We start from the raw sequence: 23,304 nt of genomic DNA on the forward strand, positions 1-23,304 counted from the left end.
AAGAAGAATAGTAGTGGTCGTAATGTATTTAATGGATAGGAAAACAGAGATAAAGGATACAAGGAGACTTGTTAGAAAGACAGAATAACAATTCAGATAAGAAGTACTAGAAAATGATGGACAGAAGAAAAAGAATAAATGAATTTGAGAGACAGAATCTACTAAAATTGGTAACTGAAATGAAACAAGACAAAACCAGAGGGAGACAAACCATAAGAGACTCTTAATCTCAGGAAACAAACTGAGGACTGCTTGTATTAGAGGGGGGTGGAGGGATGGGGTGGCTGGGTGATGGACATTGGGGAGGGTATGTGTTGTGGTGAGCACTGTGTATTGTGTAAGACTGATGAATCGCAGACCTGTACCCCTGAAATAAAGAATACATTATATGTTAATAATTTAAAAAAGAAGAAAAATAATAATAAAATTGGCAACTGAGTATGTAGAGACGGAAGGGAGGGTAAAGAGTAAATGATAATGGAGACTTCTGTTTCTAGCCAAGATGGAATAACAGAGGCCAGATTTACCCTCCTAGATGAAAGAAGCAAAAAATCAGACAAAATATATATGAATCAATAGTTTTCAAAACACTGGACATCAGGCAACAAAGAACAGTGATCCCTGAGAAAGAGGAAATAAGCAAGGTGAGCTCCACAAATGCCCCAGCTTAGTGTGTTGGTAGTTTCCAGGCTGCAGCATGGGATGGAGTAACCCATGGCATGGGTTACAAGTTGAGGAGACGCTGAAAGCTGGTAGAGACCGAGGCAGCTAGAATTTGCAGATCAGAATACCGAAAAGGGGAGAGCTGTAGATAAAGAGAACTCCAGACATCTGCAGAGAATCCTCCTTAAGTATTCAGAAGAATTTTGATCACCACATGCATGTGAGGAAAAGCCAGGGAGAGATGTACCTGAAAAGATTAGAGGGAATGGTAGCCAGCTGTAAGAACAGCGCCTGTTCTTATCAGACAGGCTGGAAAACCTCATAATTCATGAGGGTCTGGGTAGAAGATATTTAAAAAGACCCAAATCGAACTTCTAGAGATCATGAAGAGTAAATGCTAAAGAGAGATTTAGAGCCTGAGTGACTGGAATAAGGCTAGTATTATTATTTAAACAAGAGGGTTCAGGTAAGATGAGGACTAGAAACTTTGCATGGAAGTTTACAAAACTTTCCTATCTATCCCTTCAGCTTGGCTATACAAAAAGCTGAAAATTATTTTTTAATGGAATAGTGGTATGGATATTTTAAACGACAGGTAACTCTTATAGTGCTTAAAGACACAAGAGATAACTACAGAGTCGCTTCTTTTCCTTTCCCAAAGTGATGTGATATTTTTTAAATACATCCTTCACCATAGTAATATGTCAGCAAAATAAATCAAAAGTAAATAAATAAACAAAAACCAAAATAAACAAAAAATAGTAACCCTTCTGATGTATATACCATCTATAGGAGGTAAAGGAACAAAACTGAAGTCAACTATAGAAAACCTTGTTAGGCGAAAATTTTTGAATTCTTGGCAGGCTACTTGCAACTAGAGTTAAAAAAAATTTCAGCGATAGACATGTGGTTTAAGATTCACATCAAAACCAATGAGATCATTTATCATGGTACTTACTTAAGGTAGAAATCAATGATTACATCATTAAGAAACTCTCCTTCTTCTAAGCACTCCAGATCTTCATTAGTTACCCCTAACCCCCCTTTTGTAGGTGGTGGAGGATATACAATCAACCTTAAAAAGTAAAACTGCAGTTAAAACATATTGGTAGTGAAAATTCTAGTATCAAAGAGATTTGTTATACAGAACACTAATAGGGCACTGTATTCAGTAACTAAAATGTACAGATTAAAAATAATTGACAGGATATAAGCAATTATATTTTCCTTCTTTATTTTCACAAGGTACTAACAGTACTCTCAGTCTTTTCATTTCTAATCCCATGTGGGCTGGTATCGTATTTGTCTAATCAATATCTTATATCTCACAGTTATAATACTATCAAAGATATCTCTCTCCTATACAATTTTTAACTTTCAACAAACTGAAGTAATAAACCATAAAAGATTTTCCTATGTTCCACTTTCCAACTCTAAGTTTGAATCCCCAAGACTAGTTCCTTTCCATTTAGAAGAGCCAAGAGTCAAAAGCTATGTTCTCCCTTTAGTGGCTGGTCCACAGCAACAGCTGAGCAATAAAGAAATAACATGGAAGCAGAGAAGGCAAGTTTCCTATAACAAAGTGCTTACAATGTAAAAAGAGAATGTAAAGAAAACAAGTAATTATAACACAAGCAGAAAGAAGTAGAAAACAGATAATCACTAATTAGGCATCTTTTTTCTGGCACCTTCTCTTAAATCTCAGAAACAAGAGCAGTTCTGAGTTTCCAGCTATAATCTTGGAATACACATCATGGTCCTCATTGCATGAATATAGTCAATAATAAGGGTAAAATAATAAGTAGTTCTTAAACCAGAAAGATTCAAGGAAATGAAGTCATCTGCAATTAATTTAATCATGGCAAACAAAGCACTTGAATCAAATAAAAATATGTGAAATTTTAAATGCTAATATGATAATTACTATTTTATGGGCTATTTTCTATCCTGTTCTTTCATTTTTTGTTGTGTTTTTTTTTTTTTAACAGGAAAAAAAGGAATCATACAGAGGAAGAGAAATCACCCTCAAATGCACAGACTCCCTATTCTGCCTGGCCACCATGAGAAAACATACACAAGATAAAATATGAATAAAGTAGCAACTTATGAAAAAGTAGTTCTAATTAACTCCAAAATACCTTAAATTGAGGCACACTTCAGTTAAGTAACCCCACTTTTCCTACCATATATTCAGATATGGAATATATAATCATAAAAACCAAACACTGCTACTCATCAACAAATACTTTAATCTTACCAAATTTGACACTGTGGTTATCATTTATGTCTTACATTAAACTAAGTGAAATGGCACCAATTGTTTTCTTAATAAATTTTTCTAACTTTCTCAAAACTAAAAAATTATTTCTAACCATCAGTGTAAGAGCAAAATTCAAAACATTTAAAAAGGTAAACTACTGTCAAATCAATATGCTGTATACCTGAAACTAATGTAATGTTGTGTGTCAATTACACCTCAAAGAAAAAGGTAAACTACTAAAATCAGCAACACGAGTGAAAACTACTAATGTATCCACCTATTACAAACAGGATTATGACACAGTACATACTTCTGAACAGGTCCAGTGTGTCTGACTTCTCGCCATTCTTCATCTGGATTAGATGTAATAGAAAGTGAGTAGCAACCACTACTTTGCTTCTGCAGGAAGGTGTAAGTAGGCTTCACTGTATCTGTATTTGAAGGCTGACAGAAAATGGCAAAGAGAAAGGTTTCCTTATAGATAAATAAATAGACATTAACTCTCAAAAGGATAAAGTCAAAACCTAGACTTTTAAGAGAAAATGTGACTAAAAGAAATCAGTATCAATGAGTTACAGCAATATATTTAGAATTTCTCCAAAGATATCATGAAATCAAAATAATACTTTTGATCAAAAGATACTATACATACAGGGATGCCTGGGTGGCTCAGTAGGTTAAGCGTTTGACTATTGATTTCAACTGAGGTCATGATCTCAGGTCATGAGAGTGAGTCCCTTGTCGAGCTCCATGCTCAGAAGGGAGTCTCCTTGAGATTCTTTCTCTCCCTCTCCCTCTGCCCCTCCCCATACTCACACGCACTCTTTCTCTCTCAAATAAACAAATCGTTAAAAAAAAAAAAGACATTGTATATACAATGGTCAAAGCTTAACTTAAAGTGTTACTTATAGATATGGGCTTTATAATTAAAGAAAAATGAGAAAACTTTTCAGTTCAAAATGAACAAAAGATATAATAGCTAGGACAAAACAAAATTTAAGAGACAAAAGTTTATATTTACCACAGCAAACATCAAAAAACTTTTCTTCCTAGAGGTATTTGGCAGAGATATACAAGCCTCTCTCAGATTCCCCTAATACTAACATCTTATACAACCACAGTTATAACTATCAAAGCTAAGAAATTAACATTGGTATATTACAAACTAAACTATAGACTACTCTACTATCACTAGTATTTCCACCAATACCTTTTTTCTGTATGAGAATCGTACAATTCCTGTCTTTCATCACCTTGATACTTGCAAAAGTATTGGTCAGTTATTTTGTGGCTGGGTTTGTCTGATTCTTCTCATAATTAGATTGAGGTCACACAATATTGGGAAGAATACCAGAGAAGTCATGTACCCTTCTCAGCGCATGATGTGACAGTATCTTATTTCTGGTGATGTCTGCCACATTTCTCCACTGTAAAGTTACTACTTTTCTTTTTATATTTAATAAATATTTTGGCTGAGAGACTTTGAGATTATGCACATATCCTATTTCTCCTTAAGTTCTCACCTATTAAATTTAGTATCTCTTGGTGGACCTTGTCTGCAACAACCATTAACTATGGCTTTGTATTTCTCAATCCTTTTATATTTACTAATTGAAATACTTTTCTAAGAAAGAATTGTCCATTATCCACCATCAGTATTTATTTTTCATTCATTAATTCAGGTATTTATTTGTATTAATATAGATTTATGGGTATTTATTTTATTCTTTGATAATAATCACACGTTACCATTACTGATTTTATTGATCCAGCTGTTCTAGCTTTGGGGAACCTGGCTGTGTCAGTTGGTGGAGCATGCAACTCGATCTCAGCATTGAGTGCGAGCCCTATGTTGGGTGCCAAGTTTACTTTAAAATAAAATAAAACTGTTCTAGCTTTGGTATTGAGAGTTCTTTCAGGTTGGCTCCTATGCCCTTCTGACAAAACACAGCATTTTCAAATCACTCTATTTTCAGTGTAAAAATTTTTACCAAACCTCGCAAATTATGTTAATCATATGCTAACCTGAGATACTGATTTCATCTTCATTTCTTCAGCAGCAACAGCAGGAAAAGAACAAGTCGAAGCACAGTAATAATGAATAAAAGAACTTTCTTTTGAAGAGAGGTTCTGAAATAAAGGAAGTGCCTGAACCCAAGATAATGGATAAGAAAGCTCTAATTCTCCACTGGTTGTACTTATTTCTGTCATAATATCTTTCAATTTCAATTCTTCTCTTTGTGAAATAGGACTGTGTAGCTCAAGGAAAATGAATTCACTGGATTTTGCTATAAAAGAAAAAAGAAACCAATTTTTACCAATAGTGTTATTTTTCAAGGGGATTATAATTAAAATAACTTAATTATTAATAACAGTATTTTGTATGTTAGTTAATAACCCAGGCAATTTAATCCCAAAACAGGCCATTAGTAACCGAGACTCAAAACTCACAAATTTTAAACTCTTCTTGCATTAAAAGGGAAACTCTACAATGGTATTGGTTGCTGTATCTCTACTATCTGGCATTGAGTAGGTATTAGTAAACATCAGTGAACTTGCAAATAAATGAATGAATGATAACTGAGCATTTAATTATTTTTCTCTAGCCTCCTCCATTTATCCAATCTACCAATTAAAAAAGTATTCTGATCAAACACTTCCTTCAAAATCATTCCATTTTATCAATCATTTCAACAATGGTCTCAGATGACATTCACTCCCCCTATAATAATTATAAATAACTACTTTTATTTCCCCAACTTCTCTATTTAATCATGAATTTTCCCAATTAATTTGGAGTAGGACAGCAAAATAACCACAATAGTCCTCCCTTATCCATGGTTTCATTTTCCACAGTTACAGTCACCCATGGTCAACCACCACAGTCCAGAAGCAGATGATCTTCCTTCTGGTCTATCGCCATCAAGTCAATAGTAGGCTATCACTATATCAAAATGCCTATGTCATTCACCTCATTTCATCTCATCACATAAGCATTTTATCTTTTCACATCATCACAAGAAGAAGGGTAAGTTCAGTATAATAAGGTATTTTGAGAAAGATCACATTCATGTAACTTTTTATTACAGTATATCGTTATAATTATTTTATTAACAGTTATTATTGTTAATCTCTTACTATACCTAACTTGTATATTAAATTTCATCATAGGTATGTACATATAGGGAAAAAACATAGCATATACAGAGTTCAGTACTATTTGTGGTTTCAGGCATCTATGGCGGGGGGAGGGGGGATTTGAACATATCCTCTACGGATAAAAGGAGGGACTACTGTAATATTAAAGGTATAGAATTTAGTTCACTTCTTACCATGTTTTATATGCAAGGGAGTACAAGGGCAAGGCAGAAGATCAAAGAGGTAAGAAAGAACCTTACTAATTTGATTTACACAATTCTAAACTAGACTCTTTAGGAGTTGAAAAGCAAAGGTGGGAGATATTTAAGATACATTTAAATAGACTAGGTTTGGGAGCATTCTCCCAAAAGTATTCAATCCAGTCTTAGAAAAATGATATATTTAAGTAAACTGAGTTTTTTTAGAAACTCAAGAAAATGCTGAAGGTAAAGACTTCTGTATTTTATTGAACGTTGCCACTGATGAGCTGTCACAGTTCATTATGAAACAAGGGCAAGAAACTCGTAAGAAAGATAGCCAGGGATGGCAACGGACTTAAGAGTAAGGTATTCCTTTTATTTTAGAAGATAATTTCTCTTGGTTGAGTAAAATTATCAGGAGAAATTACGTAGAATAAATAATTTATCTTGCATAACATTAAGGGTTAAAATTACTTTTAATCCAATGAACTTAATTTCAATTTAATGAAATAATTACATTCTATTAAATTATCTTAGAAGAAAACTACTTTATCTACAGGACTTCTCAGGCTACTCCAAAATTTAAAAATCATTTCATACTCACACTGCTGGCTTAATATGGAGTTTTCTAGTTGGGTCTGAATCTCTTGAAGATAATTTGCAGAGACCCAAAGGAAAAGTATAGCATGACTCCTTTTACTGTGATCATCATCCTTATTTTTCCATAACCCAAACCTCTTTAAATGTGTGGTATCCACTAGCAATGAAACTTCATTCAAGGACACTAAAACCAAAAAAAGATAACATTAGGAATACAACACTTACACACTATTTATGACTCTTCTTTAATATACGATGTTTTTCAAAAAGAATGATATGCAAGATTTTACAAAAGTATTATTTCCACTGCAGAAAAAAAGCCAAAAAGAGATGACAACGACAACTATCTGATCTATGCAGAAAACTATGCACAGTATAACTTAGAAAACTGTATTTTCTATTTTAGTCAATACTATCAACCAAGACCCCAAATGTTACCATAAACCAACTTATTTCAATGTTTCTTCTCCCAAAATATCTGCATTCCACTATACAGACAAGCCACTATCAAAAGATTCTCAAAGATATTATGAGCTTTCAATGGTCTAAGATAGTATTTCTTATAAAATTCTTCCAAGTTTAAACAAATAAATAAATTAAATTAAATACAATTCTTCCAGGTTTTACTTCTCAAAACTTCTAGGTTATCACTCAGAATTACAGGTCTTTCTCCTGGTAAGCTAAGAGAACCTTCTTTGAGGATTTTTTTTTTTTTTGATTCAAATAAAAATAGAAAACTAGTGTAAAGAAGTCCTGAAGGTCATCTGGTCCAAACTTTAAGAAAATACGCATCCGAACTAGGAATACAAGTATCAGTTAAGTACAAACTCAAGACGAATATCTATTTGAGATGAATCTTTTTGTACTCCTCCCCCAATTATCTCCTGGCACCTTGCTACTCAAAATCTAGTTCTCAGCCTGTGACACTGGGATCACATCAGAGCCTGTTAGAAATGCAGATGATCCGGGCGCCTGGGTGGCTCAGTCCTTAAGCCTCTGCCTTTGGCTCAGGGCACGATCTGGGATGAGCCCCACTTCAGGCTCCTCCGCTGGGAGCTTGCTTCTTCCTCTCCCACTCCCCCTGCTTGTGTTCCCTCTCTCGCTGGCTGTCTCTCTCTGTCAAATACATAAATAAAATCTTTAAAAAAAAAAAGGAAAGAAAAAGAAAAAGAAAAGAAAAGAAAAGAAAAGAGAAAGAAAGAAAAAAGAAAGAAAGAAAGAAAGAAAGAAAGAAAGAAAGAAAGAAAGAAAGAAAAAGAAAGAAAGAAACAAACTTGTAAGAAAGTTCCTCCTACTTCCTATCTTGGTCCCTTCCTTTTTCTTCTCTCTTTGATAGCTTTTTTCTGTATCTTCTCTCAGTCCAATTGATTCACTGTCCTTTTCTTTCTCTATTTTTAACCTGCCTGAATCCTACCTGCCTTTCTATCTTTCTTCTTACTTCCTTTCATCCTTCCTTCATTTCTCTCTCTCCTTTCCTCTTTCCTTCTTTCATTCCTCCCTCTCTCTTCTTCCTTCCATTCTTACCTTACTTTCGTTTTTAAACATTTTTCTTTTCATCACTCTTTTGTTCTCTTTCTCTTTGCATCTATTTCATCCACTCTTTCCTACTGGCTTATGCCTTTTAAAGTCTGTTCTGTCTCTCCCTATCTCCATCTCTCTCTCTCTACCTAGCTATCCTACTTTATTTTACTGTCTTTTTCTTTTTACACTATGACTTTTCATTTTTTTCCAGTTTTATTGAGATACAAGTATCAGTTAACTGTGTATAAGTTTAAGCTGTCTAACGTTAATTTGATACACTTACTTACTGCAAAACGATTACCATCGAAGCATTAGCTAACGCCTCCATAACTACCATTTCATTTTCATGGTGAGAACATGTAAGATCAACTCTCTTAGCAATTTTCAAGTATATAATACAGTATTATTAACTGTAATCACCATTCTGTACATTATTGATCTTATATCTGGAAGTCTATATTTTCTAACCAACACCTTCCCATTTACCCCATGTCCCAGTCCCTGGTAACCACCATGCTAGTCTCTATTTCTGTGAGACAGCTTTTTTAGATGCCACATATAATCATATCATGCAGTATTTGTCTTTCTCTCACTTTTTTCAGTTAGTATAATGCCCTCAATGTCCGTCCGTGTTCTCACAAATGGCAAGATTTCATTCTTTCTCAAGGCTAATATTCCATTGTATATATAAATCAGACTTTTATTCATCTGTCCACAGACACTCAGGTGGTTTCCATATTTTGGCTACAGCAGATAATGTGGGATGCATATATCTCTTCAAGATCCTGTTTTCATTTCTTTTGGATACATACCCAGAAGTGGGATTGCTGGATCACACAGCAGTTCTATTTTTAATTTCTTGAGGAATCTACAGAGTGTTTTCCGCAGTAACTACAGCAGTTTACAATATCACCAACGATGTACAAAGGTTCCCCCTTTCCTCCAAATCCTTACCAACACTTGCTGATTTCTTGTCATTCTGATGATAGCCATTCTAACAGGTATGAGGGGATATCTCATTGTGGTTTTCATTTGCATTTTTGTGATGATTAGTGATGCTGAGCATCTTTTCATGTGCTTATTCGCCATTTGTATGTCTTCTTTGGAAAAAATGTGTATTCACTTCCTCTGCCCAATTTTTAATCAGACTTTTGCTACTGAGTTCACTGAGTTCTTTATGTATTTTGGATAATGACCCTTTACTAGATATGTGGTTTGCAAATATTTTCTCCCATTCCATAGGACGCTTTTTTGTTTTGCTGATGTTTTCCTTTGCTATGCAGATGCTTTTTAGTTTGATGGTATTCCACTTGTTTATTTTAGCTTTTGTTCCCTCTGCTTTTAGAGTCAAATCCAAAAAAATCATTGCCAAGACTGATGTGAAAAAGTTTACCCCCAATGTTTTGTTTTGTTTTTTCCCTAAGAGTTCTTTGGTTTCAGATCTTACATTCACGGCTTTAATCCATTTTGAGTTGATTTTTGTATATAGTAAAGATGGGAGTCCAGCTTTCCCAACATCATTTATTGAGGAGACTATTCTTTCCCCATTGCATATAATTGGCTCCTTTGTTGAAAACTAACTGACCATATATGCGTGGGTTTATTTCTGGGCTCTCAATTCTGTTCCACTGCTCTATGTGTCTGTTTTTATGCCAGTACAAAATTATTTTGATTACTATAGCTTTGTAATATAGTCTGAAACCAGAAAGTGTGATGACTCCAGCCATGTTCTCAGGACTGTTTTGGCTATTTGGGGTCTTTTGTTGTTCCAGACAGATTTTAGAATTTTTTTTATTTCTATAAAAAATGTAATTGAAATTTTGATAGGTATGACAATGAATCTGCAGATCACTTTGGGTAGTATGGACATTTTAATAACATTAATTCTTCTAATCCATGGGCACTGTAACTCTCCCATTCTGAAAACTGTCAGTGAAACTGGCAGCAAAGACAGACTAAATTACAAGAATAAGAACCTTCAGAAAACTGCTCAGCATTTCTTCCTCACGCAGCTCTCAATCCCAAATAACTGATACCATTTCTATGAAATCTAGAAAATTACTACTAATCCAAATGTACCAAATTTTTAATATAAAAGCATAATTTTCTTTAGAAAGACTGCTTCAAAAAGTTTCCCTTTTAAAAAAAGGAGATTAACACCATCATTAAGGAAAATATACCTCAGTACCTAATTTTCCCCATTATTCGGTTTATTTTGTTACAGGACTATGGAAGAAACTGAAAGTGGGAGTTGCCTATCATTTTTCCTACCCACTATCAGGAATCTTAGTAACAGAATCATAATTTTATTTAGGAGGCAAGATGCTTAGCTTTTAGAAACTCTATTTCCTAGCTTCCTTTGCAAGTAGATGTGCGATCATATGACTATATTCTACCTAAGAAAATGTAAGTAAAAGAGGTTAGGTGGCATGCACATTCAAGAAGCCTTCTTAAAAAGGCAAGAGATAGGTGGTATGTGTGTTTTTTACCATTTTCCCCTTCCTCCTAATTTCCACCTAAAACACAAACATGATGACTGAAATATGAGCAGCTAGTTGTCCATGAGACAAACTTAAGGATGAAAGTCATATGTCAGGAATGATACAGGAAAAAATAAAAGAAACTGGGCCTCTGAAGTCCAAAGAAACACCGTACGAGCCATGTTCAGCCTACCTCTGGATTTCTTCTTCATGAAGGAAAAATAAATTATTTTCTTTAAGTCACAGCCAAACATAATTAACAGCTAATATAAATATGTAAATTAATATATCCCTCAGCTACTGTATAAAAAGAATAAGCACTTAGACTTCTATGTTCCCCATCTATTAAAACCTTTCATATGCATGCCTTGTTTTTAAAAGATTTTTATGGGGCACCTGGGTGGCTCTGTCTGTTAAGTGTCTGACTTCGGCTCAGGTCATTATCTCAGGGGTCCTGATATGGAGCCCCATATTGGGGTCTGTACTCAGCAGGGAATCTGCTTGTTCCTCTCCCTCTGCCCCCTCCCCCAACTCATGCTCTGAAATAAGTCACACTGAGAAAGACAAATACTGCATGATATCACCTACATGTAAAATTTTTTTTAAAAAACCCACAAGGTCATGGATACAGAGATCAGATTACTGGTTGCCAAAGGTAGGCAGTGGGTGACTAAAATGGGTAAAGGAGACAAAACGTACAAACTTACAGTTATAAATAAGTCATGGGGATGTAATCTATAGCATGGTGACTATAGTTACTAATACTGTATTACACATGTCAAAGTCACTAAGTGTGATCTTAAAAGTCATCAATCACCACAACAGAAAAAAAAAAACCTTTTGCAACTATGTATGGGCAAGATGTTAACTAGACATATAGTAGGGCTCATCATGCAATATATACAAATAACAAATCATTATGTTGTACACCTGAAACCAGTATCATGTTACATGTCAATTATACCTCAATTTAAAAAAAAGGATATGGGAGGAGCACTGCTACCTAGGTATTTAAGTATAGATTACTGTACTTCCTTTTAGGAAATTATTATTTTCCTTTAAATCACAGGTCTTTGTTTCTTCTAAATAGTTAATGTTACATTATTCCATAATAACTTATTAAAATATCCTAATTAAGAATATCAATATATTTATTCTGTGCCTTGCCTTATATATTCTTACTACTTATAGTAGCTTCCTAATTATTAGATTATCATAATATACAGTTACGGATTCTGTACATGGCTATGCGGGGAGTCCAATTAAAGTTACTTCGACCACATCTTCAGTCTTGGAACAGAAGCTTCCTCTCTTCCCTAGTCAACTTGTAAAGTGCTACTTGTGTCTATTTTTCTTCCTCATTCTTTTCATAATTCATTCTCCACAGAGACTATTCTCTATTGCTTCTTATTTGTTTTCTTAGTGTCATTATTATTCTGAAAGGATTTTAGTTGGGGAGAAAATAAGAAAATGGTCTGAGTTTCTGTATGATGCAGGTACAGTTTCCAATCCACTTTGCCTTACTCAGTAAATGGTATAAAAAAATTTCTCCTAACCCCTATGCAAAACCATTTTACATGCTTTTGTGCAACATTATAAATTTTCCTTACAGTTTCTATTTTCATACATTTCATCATACCAAAATCTTCTTGCTATCAAAACTTTATTTCTGTTAGTTTGAGTCCCTTAATATTACTGGTCATTAAAACAATAGTAATAAAATATATTAAAATAGTCTTATAAAATATTTTAACTCCTTTTAAACCTGCTAAAAAAAAGTGTTAACTTGAAATACATTATTAACCTTAGTTTTACTTAATTGCTATACTGGAAAAAATTATGGAAAGTTGGCTGCAGAAAGATTTCAAAGTTTTTGCTATTTTATGTTCAAAATTACAGTGAAAAGAAATCACAAGACAATGACAGCTTACCTTGAAATGGGATCTTAACATACTTTGTCGTGAACTAAAGAAAACATAAAAAAGGAAAAAGTAAGTTACCACTCAATATAAGTTACTATTCAAAATTTTCAGGTTTTTTTTTCTTTTTCAAACCACAAGCATGTATTCAAAGTCTATACTAAAAGTGCTCAAGGGCAGCCTGACTTGTTCACCCCATACAGCATGCAACTCTTGATCTTGGGGTTGTGAGTTCAAGCCCCATGTTAGGTGTAGAAATAAATTTATATTTTATTTTAAAATAAAATCTTCAAAATAAAGTGCTCAAGCCTTTTTATCAATAAGCCAAGAAAATGTCTCAGGGTAAAGACCTAGTTGGGGTTTTTTGGTAAAGACCTAATTTTATGGAAGAACCTTACACATGTAATTTAAATCTCAATATGCTCATTTATAAAAACCAGTAAGACTTTACTTAATATATTTTTCAAAAATGTTTCCTGAATATTTATGGAAGAAATAAGACAAAGTCCCAAGAAACTGCCAAGAGAACCCCAAGGTCTCAATGACTTTGGTAAATAAACCACAAAACAGGGTTTGATTCTTGGCTTTGCTGACATTCCCAGCATTCATCTTTCCATGTTACAAATCCCTTCTGACTGAAGATTCAGCAAAGTTTTTGTTCTTTCAGCTCCTTCTGTGCCAGGAATCTTCTCTAGGAATCTTTTGTACACATCTGACCTTAAGTGTTGCTTTTATAACAAACTCTCAAGGTCATGGAGCACCTAAAATCTTAAATGTTCCATCTAAAATAGTCTCTTAAATTTGTTTTTTCCATTAATGTCAAATGAATTCATGGCTATTTATTTATTCTTCAGTTATGAAACATTTATGAAATTGTTTATGAAATCGGGTAGAGTCTGTGAACACAAAACAAAATTAAAAATGGTCTTGGTACACGGGTATCTAAATTAACTACCAACAGAATTCCAAGTAAGTAGCAAACAACGTCCAGTGAAACCACAGGTTTATTGTGACTCATTTCTTTTCCCAATTTAAAAATTATTTCATAGTGTAGTTTCACAAATATAAAATTCGTTATTTCAGAGTCTAAGTCAGCCACTAAAGCAAGTTCAGGCAAATGGTCATATGAGTTAAAAGGTGAACTTGGGGTTCAAATCCTGTCTCTACCACTTATACAAACAATAAGTAGATAAATTTAGGTTACTTACTGAACCTCTGTCACCTTTAGATAAGAGGTTTAATCAAAAGAACTATTATCATTAGACATTAACATCTGATTAAGTACATTATCTAGTTGAATTTAATCAAACACACATTATTCTGTCACTTTCACACAACTGCTATATATATTTGGTGTGTATTTCCCCTTGCCAAATTCTGACATACTTCACTAGATCTTTAATCTCATAAAACATATCTTAGCAAATGTAAATAATTAGTTACAGAAAATGAAAATAAGGAATTTTGCTTTTGAGATTTTATAGACAATACTACAAAATTATGAACTAGAAGTAGTATGTCTATGTACCTTGGCCTCTACTTTGTCATTATTCTCTCATTCTTCCACAATAAGTATTCTTATCCTGTATCAAATCTTTCAACATGGCAAGGATCTGATAATCATTTATACCTTTGATGACTAAGCCAACATGTAACCTCTCCCAAAGGCAAAGCCCTATTCCCAGAAAAAATGTAATCCCCAGTTGCGGAAATAAGACAGATGTTTTTGTAAGAGTAAGATAAACCCAGTTCTCTGAAATCATACCAAACCTATTTTATAACTTCTTACAATAGCCAGTATAGTTCTCTGAATACAATGTGTACTTAATAAACATTTGTCCTACTATCAACGAAGCTGAGAAACAAAAAATGAAGTGTTCACATTTACTGCAGCATTCTCTACATTAAAAAAATAATAATAGTAAAGGCCCAACTATAATAAAATGAGCTCTAATTTGTGTAAATAGCTTCCCAACATAGGTATTTTTCTAGTTTAGCTAAAATGTAACTATCATGAGTGAGAACAGTATCTCCAGCTAATCTACAACACATAGAGACGCATTAAGCATCTGGAAAATGACTGAGTTTAATTCTCTCATTTACTCCCCCACAAAAAGTTCTTTAATTTCTAATTTGCAAAGCATTATGAACTGTGTCTGAAAATAGAATATATAAAGTCTCCTGAATCCTTGAAAGTTTTAAGACTCTTGCCTTTTTCTTTCCCCTTTTCATGTTATTCATTATTTTTAAATTTTAAAATTGCTTATGCTCTCTCCTTAGTAACATACTGTTTTAATATTTACAGAATTCCTCTCAGCCTTTCTTCATATACATATATTTTACCTGTATATATTTGCTTGGATTTACTAAATCACTTTCCTTTAACTAGACATTTAAGTTTTTACTTCAATTGTAAAGAAGTGTCCCAACAAACATGAAACAAATTTTGAAAACCTACTTTATAACATTTATTGAATATTTGCACTCCCCTACTCCTTGCAATAGCAAATACTGGGACAACCAAAATGTCCCAACAGCCAGGAATTAAGGACAACCCAAATACCCCAAAACAGATACGTAAACTAACTTAATACAATAATGTTAAGTTACAAACAGCATATATGTCATACACTTTTGATTTAAACATATATGCGTATCCAAACTGAAGAATACGGAATGATATACACTGTACAGTTAATGTCAAATGCATCTGGATAAGCAAGATTACAGATATTCTTTAAACTGTTTCTTAAAATAAAATAGTTTCTTTACTCAATTGTAATTTTTTGTTTGGTATTATTTTTCACCCATAACAAGTCCACCTAACTATAATACACAATTAATAGATTAACTAATGAAAACCCATAGCTGAATGTTTATGTTGGATTTTCCTCCCCTGACTACTCAATTATAACCATATATTTATATTATCCAATTTTTTATCATTACAAACAATCCAACAGGAAACAAATGATTAAACTGAATTTAAAATAAAAAAGTAAAATGGGAAGGGTAGGGTAGAAAGATAATAAAAAATGAATGAAATTCCTTAAAGAAAAAAATTGTAAAATCATGCCAAAATCATTAATATCTAAAAACTACTGATCAGAGAATATTAAACAAAATTGTTCTTGTGTTTTCAATCAAAGCAATTTTAGCTATATCACAAGCTACCATTATTTGTAGATCCCAGATTTTGCTGGATTTACACATGAAACTAGGCCATCCTCCTGCATAGTCACCAAGTAAACATCTACTTTATGTCTTAAATCATATCCTGTCTTCTCTGTGAAGTCTTCCCGCATTCCTACAGACAGATATTCCCATATGCATGCACCCTTCTTGTACATATTTCCACTTTATATTTTATCACAATGCAAATATCTATTTATGTGCCTGTCTCTTCCATTAGACTACAAGTTCCATGAAAGGACAGAGTATTTCTTACTATTTTATTTTTCCCTGCCCTATCCCTAACACAGTGACATAGTAATAAAACTTTTGGGAGAATACCTGAGTTATAATCTGACACAGTCAATGAAATTCAACTAATATTTGAAGTGCCTATTTAGGATTGAGCCGTTTATGAAAGGTGTAAAAGCGAATAAAAGCATGGCTCTTCACCACAAAATGCTTAAAGGTTAATGGAGAGGTTTAGGCAAAAATATAAACAATTATAAACCCACAGAATAAATCTTAAAACAGACGTACAATGCTATAAGTACACAGTAAAAGGAGAAGTTACTTCTGGCTAGAAAGGAGAAATCAGGAAAGGCTTCCTGGAAGAGGATATATTTCAGATAAGCCTTAAAAAAAATGGTACAAATTTTAACAGGCAAAAATAGTAAGAAAATATAGAGAAGTGAAGAATTCAGTTAACAATTTAAACCAGCAAAATTAAGATTTCTTCTTTTTGTTTTCAACTATACCCTGAATAAAAATTGACTTCACCACCAAGTAAGTTTAAGAACCCAATGAATATCAGTACTATATATGATCTTTTTTCATACATGATCTTCATTAGAATAGTCAGATCAAAGATACAATTTTAGGATAGTCCCTTATGATTTTAGGATATCCCCCTAAATAAAGACATGTCTCAAAGTAGGTATAATAACATATTCAAAGTGTCCCATATAAAATTAATTTCAATTCTATTTTCATTTGTACCAAAAAAAAGACAATCTGTAAATGCCTTGTCCATAATCCAAAATTGAAAAAACAAAAACAAATTAAATATACTTACTGTAACACAACCTTTAGAAGCTCCTTTTATTTTACCAATATAAACAGAAGTAAATATAAAATCCAGTTGTAGATCCATCTCATTACTAGGTATAATACAGGAAATGTTTTCCATGACAGGATTATATGGACATAATTCAGATGAAGCCTAACAAGGAATAAATTATAAAATGCATATAACCCTAAGTATTACACAAATGCTGACAATGATTTTCAAAGTCAAATAGAGCACCAATGCAATAAAAACACCAATGAAACAATAATCAGACCACCAGACTTTTTTATAGAACTGACCTAATTCTTCATCACACCTTAGAGAATAACAGCCTCTGACATTATTAAAAAATAAACCAACAAAAGTTTTACTGTAGTTCTACACTGGTGGTCACTGATAATCATTTCTTTAACATAGGATAACAAGAGGCTGATAATAAGAATACTGACAATAAATGATTTGAACATCACTTCAGAGCTATACTTTTTCAAGTACTATGTCAAAACACAACTGGCTGACATTAAACCAATGAGACACTTCCATCTGTAATTTTCTGTAAGAAGGAAAAGACAAAGAACTTACCAAACTACTAGGTTTGTGACACTACTCTAAATGCTTTCATATGTTACTTCATTTAATACTCAAAATAATCTTGTGAAGTAGGTATTATCATCCTCATTTAACCTATGAGTTAACTCAGGCTTAAAGAAGTGGCCTACCCAAATGACAGAGCCGGGATTTGAACCCAGGTCTGTAATCTCCAGAAACCATGTTCTTTCCTCTACTTCATGCTGCCTTAATTGCACGTGAGGAAAAGGAATACTTCCAAGTAGCCACACTACTGGAAGATCAGACAGATAAATATTGGAAACTGTTTAATTCTAGGAAATGTTTTGATAAAGTAGTTAAATGTCCAATGAGAATCATCTTTTAAAAAAAGAAAAAATATTCAAGTCATAGAATATTTAGACTGAAAAAAATTCTTTCTCTTCAATAAAGACAATTATATATTTCCTTCAAACTAATATGAAAATTATCTCAAAATTCAAACCAGAAAAATTTGTAATATTTATTATAATATTCTGGTTGATGAAAGTAAGTCATTAGTCAATACTGCATATTTCACTGTTAATTATGAGAAAGCAGAAATAAATTACCTGTACAGATTCACATGCAATCAATGGTAGTTCTGACAATGCTGATTCAGAAGTACTCTCATTTTCCTTAGTGATGACATGGTCTTGCTTAGGTTGTAATTTAAGAATTTCTGAACTTTTATGTTCAACGGGTCCTTCTTCATCACTGGAAACAACAACTAAAAAGGAAAAATTATTTTTTAAATGTGTCACAATAATCCCACATCAAAAAGAAAATTTTCTAATTCATGCAATATACCTTTAATAATCCCATTAAAATTTAATCATCTAACTTTGTCCAACTGAGAAGCTGGACTATACTCATTATCTGATTTATACTAGTTACATACAATATTTCCATATCAGTGCTATTATTTAACAGTTACCCGCAACCTTACCTTCTGGAGGATGAAGACATTTAAAAATGTATAAAGCCATGAGGAGAACTTAGGAACAAGTTCTAGCTAGAATAAAAATGTATTGTGCCATCACTCTAAATTGTACTTAAAAAAGTTAAGTTTAAGATTAAAATTTTAAGAAGAAATTGTATTTTAATGCCTGTTACAGTAGTTGCCTCTAGGAGGAAGCAGTGGATGACTGAGAAGATGTGGAGACTATTCACTATGTATCCTTTAAGACCTTTTTCTGTACCATGTGAGTGTATCAAATACTTGAACATTAATTAAATCAAAATTAATGACAATAATTATATAGCACCTAAACTCTTCACTTCAGCTTCATCAACCAAAATGTCAATAATAATGGTCCTTCCAGAATCCTTTTAAAACTACTGAGATGAGGGACTCCTGGGGGCTCAGTTGGTTCAGCACCCGACTGTTGGTTTCAGCTCAGGTCATGATCTCTTGGGTCACGGTATCGAGCCCCTCAGAAGTCTCCATGCTCAGTGGGGAGTCTGCTTGAAGATTCTCTCCCTCTGCCCCTCCCCCAACATGCGTGCACATACGTGTGCGAACATGCTGTCTCTAAAATAAATAAATATATCTTTAAAAAAAAAACTGAGATATATTATAGTTCACAATTCTAAAAAAAAAAAAAACTAAAAACAAAAAAACCCCACTTCTAAGTAATCTACTGTTTACCTAAATCACTATTACAAAATTTATGAACAAAGCCCCAAAACCCCAAGTTTTCTTTTTCTAAAGTTAATATATTCCACAGTGATGTCATAAACAGCTATTGCCTCAGCAAAATTTGAGAGGAGAAATAGAACAACTAAGTAAAGCAGAGAAAATTAAAAAACATTATTATCCTACTGTTACTTACTTGGTTCAACTGACATCAAAGATTGGTTCCCCTCACTGTGTTCACTTAACACAGGCTTTTCTATTGCATTCAACTCATTCTCATCCTTCTCAAGCAGGGTAGAATTCCCCACAGTATCAGTGGAAATAGAGCTCTCAAAAGTTTCAGTGGTTGAACAGTCAGAGGTACTTCTGGGAGCAGAACTCAAAGCCAACTCCTGACTATTAAGTGAGGATAGTTTGGCAATATCGCTGTCTATAGGTTCAGGTGTAATTTCTTCAAGCGCTTCTGAGTCTTGATGATAGTTCTCACTTGAGTTTTTAAACTCAGCAGATGCTGTTGAGTCCTTTTCTTGTCTTTTCTGAACATAAATGCATACAGAAAATTAGCAAATCTGGCTAAAGAATTTTTTTAAAGCTTAAATTTCTAAAGAAGAATATAAAAGAATATAAAAGTAAAAATATTATATCATTTCTATAACTACAGGGATAGAAAACTACACAATTATACAATATTACTCTTGCTAGGTTCTCCCAAGTAAAAAGATAGAGAGAATTTGGTCTGTCCAATCAGACATCCAAACATTTTTTTAAAAGGCTGCAACATGGAAATTCCCATATTTACAAGTGGTTCAGGTTGTCTCCCACAACCTAAGTCAACTTTAGAATAAGAAGAAGATTTTTTTACGTTTTATTTTGTAAAAGGAATGAAGCCAAATGACATCATGTGACTTTATTAACAAAAGCAAAAAATTAAAAACTTAAGAGGATAACAATTTGAAAAACTATCAAATCAATCACTGCCTTCACATCTCTACTACCATTTAAATCAAAACCATTTTTATAACTCAAAGCTACTGAAAAGTCCTTAGGTAGTGTGTGCATGAAGTACGGTGATTCTTCACTTTCAACAAACTCTCTAAACCCAAGGTAGAGAGTCTTAAAGAAGTTGGCAAGTAAATTACTACTGATAAAAGAAACCTGGTAATAATTTTACACAGCATATGAAAAAGCAATTGACTGGATAGTATGAACAGAGTAGTAATAATATCTGGTTAAAATAAGGGAAAATAAAAGAGAACAAGTCCAAGAGATATATACCAAAGTAAAGAGTGCTACCAGAGAAGGAGCACTTTTAACTTCTTTATTTGTTCATAACGTTTGAAATTTGCTCCAATAGCTATATTACTAAAAAAATTTAAGTTATTTTTAAAAAATCAAACAGAGAATCAAAAAAAATAGGCAAAGAAAAAAATCTAATGATAAAAGCAGACAGTTTTAAGATCATTATTTGGTCACAATTCATTTTTATCATAGAATAAATATTTCATATAATATCTAAATACCTCTACTTACTATCTGTTCTGCTGACTCATACAGAGCAGAAGTAGAATTATGAGAATCAGGTAAATTACTTCTAAGCCTTTTCTTTCTCTTCCTGGGAGTCAGAGCGGGTTCCATTTTTGAATCAGAAAATGTATCATCCTTATTTCTGCTCCCTTCTTCAAGATGATCACAACCTCTACTTCCACTACTGAGGTCTTAAAAAACAAGAGAAACATAAATATGGCCCAAAAGTACAGAAAGAATCCCTTTTAAAAGAGCTCAAATAAACATCATCAAAATTGCTGTGTAACTTCCAAAACTAATCTAAAAAAAAGTTCACTGTTACATTCTCATACTGACAAGGATGAATATAAAGAAATACCCCTATTTTAAGTTGTATACACAAAGTAAATGTTCATTATACAATGTTCATTATACAATAAATACAAAGTGAGGAAAACATATAAAAAGGGAGTATTTTTTAGTAACCAAAGCAAAGAATTCAAACTATGTTTTTCCTTTTCCTATAACTACCTTTGACGGTAATACAAAAAGAAGGGGGAGTGTTAATAAAATTGGAAAATTCACATTTAAAACATCTTGATAATTCATTGTGATTTTAGAAATTAGCTGTCTTTTTAAAATTTAAGTGTTATATACATGTATGTATTTTTTAAGTGAAAACAGACAATAATTATGAGTATTGTTCACTGTTCTTTTAAAAGGAGCCAACAGACACCTGGGTGGCTCAGTTGGTTAAACGTTTGCCTTCGGTCAGGTCATGCCCTGGGATCGAGTCCGGTATCGAGCTCCTTGCTCAGTAGGGAGCCTGCTTCTCCCTCTGCCTGCTGCTCCCCCTGCTTGTTCTCTCACTCTCTCTGACAAATAAATAAATAAAATCTTAAGTAAAGAAAGAAAGCCAAAATATTTTACCTCAGCAGCAGACTATAATATGTGATTATTCATAAAGCTATCAAATTGAATCTCTCTTTCTAAAAATCAAGATCTCATTTTAAGTATTCAATAAATCTACTCCCCTACAGATAAGGAAATGTTCCCTTTTATAAATCAACAAAGCATTATTTGAATCCCATGTATATTATTATTAAAATGCTTAGTATTTCAGTTATCAAATATATGTACTATACAAAAATAACTTCCAAAAGGTTCTACCCAACTAACTGAAGGTTATCCTGAATTATATTGCTTTCTGAATCTACATAAGTAGCAACTCAAAGTTTATGTTGACAAACTCCCAAAGCAGCTTGCTTGAATTCATAACTTACAATTCATGTAACACTTACTGGCCTGATCTCTGCATTCATTCAAAGTTCTTCAATACTACCCACCTTCTCTTCAAACTATTCTTGCCCTTATTCTTGCTTCATAGATACCTAACAACTAACATTCATAATACCTCTTTGTCATTCCTTAAAAGACATGCATTGGGACAGGACTGAGGGCAAAATTCCAAGATGGTCAACAGTCTTCCAACTTCCAAAGAAAATACTCTTTACTCCCTCCCCCCGAAAAATAAAATCTCCCCCTCAATTATCAACATAGTATTTTGAAAAGCACAAGAGCTTTTATTTTTTGGTAACTTTGTAAAATGGAAAGACAGTCAAATACAATTTCTACATATAAATGCTGTATCAAATTACAATTTCTAAACATAAATACTATAGCAAAAAGACTGAGGAAAGGAAAGGGGCTTGAGAAAAACCCTATTATAATTTTCCCCCAGTTTATTTATTATTCACACATCAGCCAAGACTACCTCATGGAAAAAAAGAATAAATTTATTAGATAGAGCTTGCCGTTATAAAAATAGGATTCTACTACATAATATACACAATTTAACTCACAAATTTTACAAGTATATAAAATTAAAGAAGTGACAAATTCTTATAAACAAAAGAATATTAAATATTTCCAATACAGGGGTGCCTGGGTGGCTCAGTCAGTAGAGCAAACGACTCTTGATCTCAGGGTTGTAAGTTTGAGCCCCATGTTGGGTACAGAATTACTTAAAAATAAAATCTTTAAAATATATATACAAGACAAACAATGTACTACAAAAGACTGGTGCACCTGGAGTTGAATTCAGAATTCCCATTAATTTAAGGGCTTATGTTAAAAAACTGGTATTGGGGGGCGCCTGGGAGGCTCAGTCGTTAAGTGTCTGCCTTCGGCTCAGGGCGTGATCCTGGGGTTCTGGGATCAAGCCCCACGTCAGGCTCCTCCGCTGGGAGCCTGCTTCTTCCTCTCCCACTCACCCTGCTTGTGTTCCCTCTCTCGCTGGCTGTCTCTCTGTCAAATAAATAAATAAAATATTAAAAAAAAAAAAAAAAACTGGTATTGGGAAGTGCCTGCGTGGCTCAGTCAGTTAAGCGTCCAACTCTCGATTCTGGCTCAGGGTCTCAAGATTGAGTCCCACATCAGGCTCCATACTGGGCATACAGCCTGCTTAAGATTCTCTCTCTCCCTCTCCCCCTACTTGCTTTCTCTCTCTCTCAAAAAAAAATTTTTTTTTAAGAAAAAATAAATTTTAAAAAAGAT

General features: G+C 33.3%; 1 protein-coding gene across 4 annotated transcripts in view; it reads right to left on the reverse strand.

Moving 5' to 3' along the window:
• SENP7 (SUMO specific peptidase 7) overlaps positions 1–23,304 on the reverse strand; it is a 129,368-nt gene that overhangs the window by 16,846 nt on the left and 89,218 nt on the right. For all 4 annotated transcript variants that reach the window (XM_011222114.3, XM_019797313.2, XM_011222113.3 and 1 more), the window contains 9 exons: positions 20,776–20,960; positions 19,442–19,781; positions 18,179–18,336; positions 17,028–17,174; positions 12,794–12,827; positions 6,866–7,045; positions 4,949–5,211; positions 3,234–3,367; positions 1,622–1,738 (listed from right to left, as the gene is read on the reverse strand). In XM_011222114.3, coding sequence (XP_011220416.2) covers positions 1,622–1,738; positions 3,234–3,367; positions 4,949–5,211; positions 6,866–7,045; positions 12,794–12,827; positions 17,028–17,174; positions 18,179–18,336; positions 19,442–19,781; positions 20,776–20,960 — 1,558 coding nt within the window. The remainder of the gene's footprint in view (positions 1–1,621; positions 1,739–3,233; positions 3,368–4,948; positions 5,212–6,865; positions 7,046–12,793; positions 12,828–17,027; positions 17,175–18,178; positions 18,337–19,441; positions 19,782–20,775; positions 20,961–23,304) is intronic.

This window comes from Ailuropoda melanoleuca, chromosome 1 (assembly GCF_002007445.2).
Source record: "Ailuropoda melanoleuca isolate Jingjing chromosome 1, ASM200744v2, whole genome shotgun sequence".
Classification (NCBI taxonomy): domain Eukaryota; kingdom Metazoa; phylum Chordata; class Mammalia; order Carnivora; family Ursidae; genus Ailuropoda; species Ailuropoda melanoleuca.